Below are 12,093 nucleotides of genomic sequence, written 5' to 3'. Positions count from 1 at the left end.
CACTTGGACATAGGGCCGAAATATTCATTCAAATTATCTCTACTGTCTTGCAAAAAGATTTCTCTGTTGTTCTTCGTGCTTTTGTTGTTTGTTGTGGAAAGGCAGTGTGGTCTTCGTCGCTATTTTCGACCTTTTTCTTAGTTACCAACGACGAATATTTTTAACTGAAGCTTTGAGGAAATAATTGCACCCATGATGTCTCATATTATTAAAACTTTTTGACTTGCATAGAATATTTTCACCTGTGTCGTTTTTTTTTCCTTTTTTTAAACATGCTCATGCAACACATGATATTTTTTCCTTTGATACACTCTTTTTATTAGACTTCTTCGGAAGATGTAATATTCTCATGCGCAATTACTCTATTTACGGAACACTGTTAATATGCATATCCTAAAATACATTGGTCTGTTGTAAAAATTAGTTTTTTTAATGTTTTCAAAAAAGAAGTTTTTCAAAGAAGAGGAAATAGCCATTTTAACACCTAAAACGAGCAGAAATAAAATTATAAAAAATTAATGCGAACAGAAATTAAAATGAATAACCATATCAAACTTTAAGATAACAGATACTACATGGATGAATAAATGAATCCTGAAACGAACAGAAATTACAATGAATGATAAAATCAAACTTAAAACGGGAAGAAATCAATAAATAAGAGTGGGACTACCGCCCTTTAAACCCACTAAAGACTAGAGCGTCATTTGTGCTTTACCGAAAACAAAATATATTTTAAACAGATGCTCATTTATCATTTTTTTTAAAAATCCTGACATTTGAAAGAGTTAATATTATTGTCTTTTTAAAAATACAGTTTCATTAGTCTGATATGCAGTAACGTTTTATTCATACTTTTTTCCTTTTAAACACATTCATTTCAAATTGGTTGAGGGTTTAAAAACAAATGGTTCAGGGTTTCCTTTTAAAAACAAAATTGGTTTTTAGATCGTTTATTTTTGGTTTGTCAGTTAAAAATATTGCTTCAACAAGCAAAACAGATTGTTTTAATGATTGCCAATGTTAATTTTAAAGGTTTTGTTTAGGTATCAGTTTTCTGTATGTTTGAATAAAATAGAATCAATAGGAAAAGTTGAAAAACAAAGTATTCTTTTTTTTTTTTTTTTTAATAATGGAGATCTTTATTACATAGCTAATATATACAAAAAAAGCACGAAGCCCAGTTTTTTGACTTGTATGGCTATTCCTAGAATACTCTACATTACACATATGCATTGGTTTACCCCACCTTCCATCAGCCAACATACCAACGCAATATTATAATTCTGATCAAGAGAACAAAAAAAAATTAAAAATTTATGCTCATATAGGCAATGACGTATGAACTGCCAACGGAAATCAGTCCTATCTAACTCATTTTTCAACAAAGAAGGCAACCCATTCCACAGCGCTGGAAGAACGTGGCGACTGAAAAATGCTGACCTTGTCGACACCTTCAGTAGAAGAAATCACTGGCTTACTTGTCTAATTCCATAACTGTGAAGATCCGGAGCAATAGAAAACATACTTCGAAAGCAAACCGGAACAGTATGATTAATAATATCCAACATAAACAAAATTTTGTAAAACTTACTTAATCGAGAGAACGTTAGTATTGGACGCGAGAATAGATGGATCTTATAGAAGTTCGGCTCTCAATCGCATATATCACTGTCATCGCTTGGTTTTGTAATGACCGCAACTTCTTAAGATGTGTCGAAAATGTATTAGACCATGTCGAACAACGATACAATAGATAAGGCTGGATTAGTGAAAAATAAAGCAGCCGCAACACCTTTTGAGGAAACTGGTGTTTCATTTTTCTTAACAATTTTACATTTCTTGCAATCTTCGAGGATATGACTGAATGTGTTCTGAAAAATGCACTGTTTCATCAATCAGAATGCCTAAATATTTCACAACTTTTATTCGTGATATGACCGATTCACCAATATCAAGTCCTTTCAGCCACGGGTAATAGTTTGCCGATCTCTCAAAAACAATAAAGATAGACTTGTTGTAATTAATTTTGAGCTTGTTAAGTCTCATCCATCTCTCTATGCGGATCATATCTTCCTTCATTAAGGACAAAAGTTAACTTTCAGTAAGTGCCATAACTGAATGGTTGGTGTCGTCGGCAAAAAAGAATAAGTGATTTTCTTGGTTTCGAATTTGCAATTGAAAGTCACAAAGTTTTTTGTTTTTTTTCTTGAGGTTTTGAGAAATAGAAGCCAAAAAGTTGAAAATATGTATCGATTTTAATAAAGCGCAGATGACATCGGAACCTTTGATAGAATTTAAGAGGGGGAAGGGTGGTGGGGGTTTATCCCCACTCTTATTTGCGATAGCTCTTATTTGTAAATCTTGGTTAATCTTGTGATGTTATTTTGTTGTTACCGATTGTGATAAATAAAACGCTACGCTCGATGTAAAAAATCGTTTTTAGTAAAGTACAGAAAAAAAAAACACTAGCCGTTAGAGGGTTTAGGGGGGCGGTAGCTCTATTCTAATTTGTGGTAATTTCCTTTCGTTTCAGGTTTGACTTTTGATTATTCATTTTCATTCTATGTTTGATTTTAGTCTCATCTATTCATCCAGGATAGTATCTGTTCTTTCTGAGTTTTACTCGTTTTAGGTTTTAGTATAAGATAAGATTGTATAGTGTTTCACTTTCCTCTGAAACGCTTATTTTTTGGGATTTTTTTTTTTCCGATTAATTTCTATTCATTTTTTAAGTGACATAAATTTATTATTGAAGAATTGTAGGAATCCACAGAGAGCTTAAGGCTGTAAGTTCTAAGCCATTTGGAGAAAATTTCTTTTTGGCCCTTTTTGGGGGGAAGCCAATATTTTTTCCTTCTTTTTCTTGTGTATTAGGGTTAAGGACTAAAGGATATTACTTCTGAGCCAATAAAAAAAGTTGTTAGCTCTTTTCTGACTCCATTTTTGGGTTTATCATGTCCCCAAGATGTTTTTCTTACTGTAGGTTCCATATGGACCGGGGTTCTACGGCAGTAAATCCCAAAATTATGAGGGACAACAAGCCATTCGGCCAATTTATGGGTCCCCCTACCATCTTTCCCTCCCAACACCCTTCCCTCTCCTTTACCAAAGTGTGTCATCATCTTGGCCCCAAAAATGATCCCAGAAAGTTCAGAGCCAATTGGAGACCCGAGATGAGGCATGCCCCGCCATCTTTTTCCACTATAAAACCTATCTGTAAACAGTTCTGCATTATTTATGGACCTTGCCTCAGGGGTTGTAGGGGTTATTTCATCCCTGGAGCAATATTAATTAGACCTGTCGACTATTTAGAACAAAATGGTCCTCTAAAAATTTTGATCAGATTTAATGGGGGTTTACAGATGGGCCGAGTAGCAAAAAAGGCTATGGGGAGGAGCTGGTTTCTCTCCAGTCACTGTTGATTCTGAAAATTTGGACTAAAACTTCCCATTTCCTATTAAATCAGCCCGTTCCCGAGTTTCTACGATCAGCAACGAATTCCAACCAGTTTTGAAAGTATTTTTTAGATTTAAAGAAAATCTAAGCAAATTTAAAATATAATTCGGAAGATCCTTCCTTCAGATTCTATCCTTCAGTTACCTTAAGAAACATGCGTCATTGAAGTGTTTTCCAACTAATCATGTACACTGTAATGAATTAGTAGTATACCTTGTACCTAAATTGGTGCGTGATTCATATGTGACTGAAGAATCGAAGTACCCGTCGTTTATCCTTTTTATGCGAGTTTAGACACAAGATATGATACTATTTTATTACAATATATATTAAAAAGTTTTTGGTAATTACAAATAGCTCTGGTGTCTGTAAAAAGGAACCTCAACTTAAAAGCCTGGCATGCATGTGGTAAATTATTGGGATGTGGAGGTTAAAAAATTTAAAGGGGGTTCAAATTAAAAAAAAACGCAGAAAAAATGTGAATGAAATGAAATGATACAGAGAGCTATGGAGATAATTGTACTAACTTTGGATTTATCACGATGAAGGCTCAACATTTTATGGGGGGAGGGCTAGAATTTGGAAAACGCAGAAAAATGTATATAAAAAGAAATATATTGTAAACTAAGAAGAAAATCGTAAACAATTTTTGGGTTTGGGCGGGGGGATGTGATCGGTCATGTCCCCTGCCTCCCTTTTACAATGCCTGTTAACAACAACACTAATAAGTTGTATTTTTATTGTTTCATTAAAATTGTGTCATTCCCAGTATTCAGACTATGTCAGTCAAACTGCTTCTAAATCTGGTCGATTGCATACACAGAAGAAGCGAAATAGAGTCGGGCAATGGGAAAGATCTTCTTGTAAGAATGATTGAAACTTTTGTTCTTAAAATGGAATCAATTGTAAAATACCAGATACCATCATTGATTGATAAGAACAAAGCCCTGCCAACTGTAAACACTGTTCCTGCATCAACATGCCCAACACCACTGACGTCAGTGCCAACACCAAGCCCCGCCTTTTCGTCTCCGTTTGCTTCCCCTGCCACACCTATGGTGGAATCTATAAAGATTGAAGACTCAAAGGGTGAGTCTGCATGCGATATGTAAAATCTATTTTGAATCTTTTCATATCTTTAGTGCCATTGTATCTTGTTTATTTGCTGTATCTCTATCCTTTTTTGGATTAATTAAAATTCAATAAATTTTTTTAGGTTTTAGATTGATGTGAAGCTAATATATTCGAAATAACTGAAACTGATTTATTATTTATTTTCTGCCTTCTTTAACATATGTATTTTGAAAGTTGTTTAGGTAAAGGCCTACTTACAATGAAATGTCACTAATACCAAAATTTAACTAGCGCTAATATGAGTCTATCAGATTTTTCATAGGATTTTCAGATTGGCCAAAAAACTAAAAATTTCTGATTGGCTTAAATTAATGCTAGTTAAGTCTCGGAATTATTGAAATCTATTTATAAAATTAATTATTAAAATTATTAATATTAACTTAAATAATTTCTAAACAAAGTTTTTTCTGATGAAACTAAAGAGCGAAGTTAAAGCTTAAAACGAACAAAAAGTAGCTTAGTAGTTTATGCAGGATATTTTCGAAAAACTTTCAAATAAGCAGGCTCGAGGTATTTCCCTATATTTGTAGAATTCTGAAAAACTAGTGATTTTTGCGAAAAAAAAAAGACAAAACCGACGCAACAAAACAGAATTAGAGGCAGAAAAATCCGCAGTAGGCTGCAGAAATTAGAAACTTGTGTATAAAGTTCTCAGTAGTCTTTTACTGGGAAAGAAATCAATAAATTTGCCAAACAATTTTAGCTATCTAAAAAAAAACTCTAAGTCTAGTTTTCAGTAAAGTGACAGTTTTATAGAATTTGATATATATAAAGAAATATTACGATCCTGTTCATTTGAACTGGTTTTTCAAAAATTTGTTACAGTAATTGCAAAGCAGCTATTTTTGGTCGTAACAAGTTTCAACTTCGCTCTTTACTGTCATTAGAAAAACTTCGTTTAAAAAAAAAATCTATACACAATACATCTTATAAAAGAACCTTTGTCCAACTTTGGAAAAGAAACACATATATCTTCAATTTTTCCTTTAAAAAAGAATCGACATTTTTGTGATCATATAAAGTTTCACTTGGGTATATTATCCTTGACGCTTATCAAGTAGATAACAAGTATAATTCCTTTTAAAATATTACCCAATATGAAATGCATACAGATTTTAGAAACCTGAAGGGCATTAAACGAATTTAAGATGAGTAGAATATAATTTAAGAAAACTAGTGATATTATTTTTGTAAATTTTTCTGCCGCAGTGCTGCAAAGCAGTTCAAATTTCTAGAATTCCAGAAAAAAGAACTGTAAGTTTTCATGGTTGGTCTCTTCAGAAGGAAACATGCTTTGAAAATGGAAGTAGTATAGTTAGATTCCCTTTTATACTATTTCCAAACATCAGGGTTGCTTTTCTGGCAATGCAACCTTTTCCCGATGGTCCCAGATATAGCCCTAGGAATTTATAAAAAGCTAAAAGAAGACATTAAAACAACGACATCCTTACTTAGCAGTATGCAGCATATTTCAATTAAATAAATTATAAAATCTCTGTCTAATATTATTATCTTTTAAAATCATTTTCAAGTAATATTTAAATTCATAATTCTATTGTTCTCACTCAGGCGAAACTAAATTTCACCAAGTCAAAACCCGTTTTTGCATAGATTTGTGACATATCACGAGATCAATTAAAGGAAAGATATCCGGGGCCGTATCTGGAACCATCAGGGGGGGGGGGGGAGGGGGTACATTGCATTATCACAAAAGTAACCATGATATTTGGAAATAGCATAGAATAGGCAATCTAACTATACTATTTTATTTCTGCAGCTTGTCTCCTTCAGAAGAGGACAACTGGTGAAAAATCTCATGAAGTCATTGCTCTTATAATCCTATTTGCTGTTCAAAGGCGAAGCTTCCCGGAGGCTATGATCAATTAAAACCCATTTCAATTCTGAAAAACGAGTTATGTTAAAAAGATTGTTGAAACTGTGTTAAACAGAGAGGCACGCAACGAGTTGTGTCAAACAGATAACTGAACAAGACGATGAAATTTGAAAGCCGACATTAGTCAGGCTTGCTCTATTTCGTTAAAGAATCTTTGATGAATGAACATGACAAAATAAACCTCTTGTGATAAAACCAGTAAAACATTTCGTCTGGGTGCGCTCCATCAGTTGTTTTGAATGAATTTTCATATCAGATTATATCGAAAGTAAATTATCGAAAACCAAACTTTTTAGGGATCACCAAATTGCTTAGCATAGTCAACTGATATACACATTTAAAATAACTTTGGCGACTAATTAAAAATTGCAAATAAATAACGATAAAAGTGTGTGAGCGCAAGTTAAAAATGTTAAGTAGATTCGTGTACTGTAAATGACAGAATCTAAATGTCACCATTGTAGACTATCCAAACGAAGGAAGGTACAAATCTCATAGTTTGAAGTTCATGTACAGTCAAATACAACATCTATACTACTAAAAGTTCTACAGATTCGGAAAGGAAGGGAGTTAGGATGCAGTCGTGAATAGGGTAGGAATTTAATTTATACCCAAGTCTAAACAAGGGTTTAATCTTCGTAGCTCCAAGGCCACAATTTGAAATTTAATTAAAGACTCCCTGAAGGTATTTTGGGTTTTTTTACAGTAAGAAGCTGTTCGATACTGCATTGATGCAATTATCTCTTAAATTTTTGGCAACTCAAAATTACCGAAGTTGTTAAGCTGTTGGCCAAAAAATGTCTTCATGGGCAGCACCATCTCAGAAGTGACTATTTGTTTCACACTATATTTTCATGGGATAGATTAATATATTGAAGGCTTAATTAATAAGTTAAAACTGTTGTGCTAAGTCTTTAAAATGCTTTTACTCTTCAGGCTGATGATGTGGTTTTGAAGATTTGATTTTTCAGGGTGAGTTTTACCCGAAAATTTCCACTTCGTTTTTTTTTTTTTTTTTTTGTTTTTTTTTTGTTTTTTTTTTTTGACAGAACCTTCTGTTTTTTTTTTAATTCAATAATTCCAGTGCAGGTAAATACGTGCATATACTACATGGTGGTACATTAATGAGTCGCTAGTAAACTTACATGCAATTCTGTACTGGGAATTTTCAAGGCAAATTTCCTGGGAAAGATTTCCTGTCTTGGAGATCTTGGAGCAGACTTCAACTATATTTGAGAAAACATATTTCACTCTAGTTACTATTAAAAATAGACCCAAAATGCCTTCATTTAGCCTTTAAGAGAGAACAGAAGGAACGGGGGGGGGGTATATAGACTATTCACAAGAAGTACAGGTTTTCGTACCCTGTAAAATATATTGCACAACTAATTGGTAAGTAGTGAATTATGCCACGTAATTGGGGAAAATTGATTCTCTTTTGATTATTGCGAATTCAAAAAGAAAGTTGAAGCAATATTGATGCCCAAGTGGTGTATTTGAGATATATTTGTGGAAAGACCTCTGGTATTATGGTCAGTTTTAAATCATCCCGTTTGTTCTATTTATAAAGAATACATTAAGTACATTTTAGAGATTTGTAACAATATTTTATTTTGAAGGATTTTCGCTCGATTTGACTTTGAAAGAAGAAAAAGAGAAGATTCGATTTGGTTTTCCATTATGTCAGGCCCCCAATTATACAGTGAATGATTGCAAAGGACTTGTCAAGACTTTGATCGTTGCTGTGAAAAGTGCGACTTGGGGTTATACATCAGCAAAGGTATAAGGCGCTATAGATTTTTATTTTTTTGAAATGTCGAAGATCGATATCATAAAAGAGTATGCTAAAAATATACGGGTCTGCAAGCAATATTTCTAAAATGTGCGATGGTGTACCGTGATTGTCATATGAATATCATCGTGGATAAAAATTTTGATGAAACTCAGTAACGCGAATCTGCAACTGCGGCTTTTCATGCTGCCACCCAAAACACAGATTCGAAAGTTTTTTTTTGTTTACGTGAGACCTCTTTATTCGTGTTTTGTCACATTCATCACAAATTTGTTTGTTTTTTATCTTAGCGTTGAAGTTCAGACTAAATGACGTTTATGGTTACAAATGAAAAAAAAGTCATCGCTGGACTAGCACTTAGTAAATACCAACGTGTAAGGAGAGATGATTTTGATCTGTCTTTGGTTTTTGATCTCGTGTTTAATTTTGTCCTCACAAGCGGTGGTAATATGTTTTTATGTTTATCATTGCTGAGAAAAAATCGGCCAAATTTGCATATTGAACAAAAGCAATGCTCACGAGTGGAAAATAGCAATTAGGTGGATAATGCTGATTCAAAACCTGTGTATGCGTCGCAAAGAATTGCTTTGACAGCTCTTTTCTGTACCGATTCAAGTTAGTCCTTTATGTAACCTGTGTTTGACTCGTCCATACGGGACAAGTATATCCTAAAATGAGTTTAATGCATATCAGGTAAGCTATTTTCAATTTTGATATTGAAAAATCAAATCGACACATTAAGATGGGAATATGCATCACACAGCTTGCCTTTTAATGATTACCTCAGCATGCAAATTAAAAAAAATAGTCAACTGCTAATGTGACACCGAGAATTACGGCCGAAGATGCACATGGGCAGAAAATCTCTTCAGAAGATTAAAGCGAAGGATTTTTTTTTTTTTTTTTTGTCGTTGATTTGAAGACTGTGACTAGTGCAGTGGCCTTCAAAGCTATTAATCATTTGACCACTGAATTAGGGAAATGACAAGCCTCTCTTCAAGCCCGAAAGAACGAAGTTTAACTCTGCTAAAAATGACAACGCTTCAACTTTAATGCTCTGCGGGATGTTAGTGTAAGTTCGGTCCTTTCTGAGCCATTCGCCATTTTCTGAAAGTTCGTCTTGATTCCGTAAGCTTTTATGAAGACACCGGATCAAACACATCCCTCTTTCCCAATAATTAATGTAAAAAAAAAACTTCGAAAAAGAAGTTTTTTAAAGAAAAGTAAAGGCCACAATAAACTTAAGATTAGAAGAAATAGAAACCTAGAATAACTCAAACTCAAAAAGACCAGAAATTACTATTAAGAATAAATAAAACCCCCAATCATAGCAAAAAAAACATAAAACATGTACTAATATAAATGAATAATAAATCTTAAAACGAGTGAAACCAAAATTAAATATGCAAATCAAGCTTAAAACGAACAAAAATCACCACAAACAAGAGTTTGGGCTTCGTCTCCTTCTTTCACTGTAAAAGTCTAAAACCTACTACGTCATTGGTGCTTTACTGAAAACTGTATGTCTCGAACAGTCTTGGAAAGTACAAATGAAATCAAACTGAATATTTGATATATAATGACATTAATTTTTGAAAGATCACCAGCTCAAGATTTTATTTGAGTGTAAATTTTATTCTCATTTTCAATGCTGTAATAACCGGAAAAGGAAATATTTGTAATATTATCCGTTTCCAGTGAAGCGTCAATGATGCAGGACGCTTCAGACTTTTACAGTTTGGGAAGGGGAGAGTATCCAAACTCTTGTTTGTATCGAAACTATGTTTGTCTTGAACAGTCTCATAAAGAACTAATAAAATTAAGCTAAATAATTGATATATAACGATGTTAATTCCTGAAAACTCGTCACTTCAAAATTTAATTTTACTGTAATTTTTATGTATATTTTCAACTTTGAAATAAGTACAAAAGAAAATATTTGTAACATACCTAATTCGTTTTCGGTAAAGCGCCAGTGACGTAGTAGGTTTTAGACTTTTACAGTTAGAGAAGGAGGCAAAACCCAAACTCTAGTTTATAGATTTTTGTTTGTTTTAAGCTTTATTTGCATATTCAACTTATGTTTGACTCGTTTTAAGATTTATTTATTCATTTATACTAGTACCTGTTGTATGTTTTTTGCTATAATTGTTTGTTTAATTTTTGTTCGTTTTGGGTTTCATTTATTCTTTAATAATAATTTCTGGTCGTTTTTAGTTTGAGCTATTGTAGGTTTCTATTTTGTCTGATCTTAAGTTAATATGGTCTTTACTTTTCTTTAAAATACTTCTTATTTGGAAAGTTTTTTTTTTTAAATTAATTATTGGGAAAAGGGAACTTGTTTGATCTGGGTTCTCCATAAAAGCTTACGGAATTAAGGCGAAACTTTCAGAAAATGGTGAGGGGGTGATCAACAAAATTAAAACACACTATGTGCATGCTGTCTGTCAAAAGGGCGTACCCGAGACATCTAAGGAACGGATGAAAGTATTAAGTTGAAAATTTCAGGGCATATTGAAAAGTGTTTGGAGGACAACCAGCCCCCTTAGCCCCTTCAAATTCAGGACACGAAGGCTGGTTGGTTTTTCAGTCGCTTATTTATTTATTTTTTCCCAGAACTTCGTATGGAAGGGATGGTCGTATAAAATTTGGAGGGGGATCATTCGATTGCAAACTAAAAGTTCTAGTGTCCTACTTCAGAGTCAAAAGTGATTGGTGAGCAACAAGCCACCACCTACACTGTCTTTTGCGAAACGTATCCGATCAAAATTTGAGATACCCACTCTGTTCAAAATAGTCCAAAGGTGAAAAAACCATGCCTCCGGGTTTGACGACCCCCCCCCCCCCCTTCCAGCCCCCGGGGCAAAGGCTTTAAGCTATGCAAATTGCCCACTGTTAAGATATGATATTTTTATGGGAAGTGTGATGGTATAAACTTTGGGGGAATACATTGAACCCTTTGTGTCTCTTTACTATAAGCCACGCTAAAGCATTGCCTCTGACTTAAACAGGTAAGTAGAACTATTTCCCTTCTAATAAACATCTGCAATTATCCAAGGGGAATTATGCGGGGAGATTTTCCGTTATGGGGGGACGCCTACACCCTGTTTAATGAGCGCAGAGTTACCTTGTCTGTTTATTAGGGGTTTTATAGGTTGCTACGTCTACAATAATTTAATAATCGCTTTTTAAAAATGTGGCTTGATCAATTTCAGAATCAAAATTGCTTATTACCGAAAAAAACAACCATAGTCACAACCGAGGCTAGATTAATTTTTCTACAAATAAAACAAAAAGCAGTAATAATTTACAATAATAAGGATAGTCTAAGGTTAATCTCAAAACGCCCAACATTTTTTGGCTATAATTTTTGCTTTCTTTATTTTAAGAAGTCAATTTCAAATTATGGGAAGAGGATGGAGGTAAGGTATAGTGGAAGTGTCTTCAAAATATCTTAACTAGCCTACGATTTTTCTGAATATTCAGAACTTTTTTTTATGGTTTCTTCTCAATAGCCCCATATTTTTGATACTGTTTCCAACAACTAGCTTTTGATGTCTTCTTAATCTACAATGTTGGCTACTCTTTTGATTTTAATAATATGCTTCCTATAAAAGTGGTTATGTACCAATTCTTCACTTGTTCTTTATTTCCCCAACAAGTCATTGTCTATATATTTACATAGCACTTGTTGCAATCTCAACTGTATTCGAAAATTGAATGTTTTGGTGTCAGACTTTATTCGTTTATATACGATTGTCTTTATATGATAAACAGAATTTAGTAACTTTAGCATTAAGGGGATATAGCTCAG

General features: G+C 33.4%; 1 protein-coding gene across 1 annotated transcript in view; it reads left to right on the top strand.

The window, feature by feature from the left end:
• Nucleotides 1-12,093, top strand: part of Nipped-A (Transcription-associated protein Nipped-A) — a 178,121-nt gene that overhangs the window by 54,686 nt on the left and 111,342 nt on the right. The window contains exons 9-10 of the mRNA XM_089093494.1: nt 4,229-4,548; nt 8,107-8,267. Coding sequence (XP_088949620.1) covers nt 4,229-4,548; nt 8,107-8,267 — 481 coding nt within the window. The remainder of the gene's footprint in view (nt 1-4,228; nt 4,549-8,106; nt 8,268-12,093) is intronic.

This window comes from Artemia sp. Qi Xiang Cuo, chromosome 8 (genome assembly GCF_049724085.1).
Source record: "Artemia sp. Qi Xiang Cuo chromosome 8, ASM4972408v1, whole genome shotgun sequence".
In the NCBI taxonomy this organism is placed as follows: domain Eukaryota; kingdom Metazoa; phylum Arthropoda; class Branchiopoda; order Anostraca; family Artemiidae; genus Artemia; species Artemia sp. Qi Xiang Cuo.
Note: the sequence above shows the minus strand (reverse complement) of the source record. Positions and strands in the feature narration are given on the sequence as shown.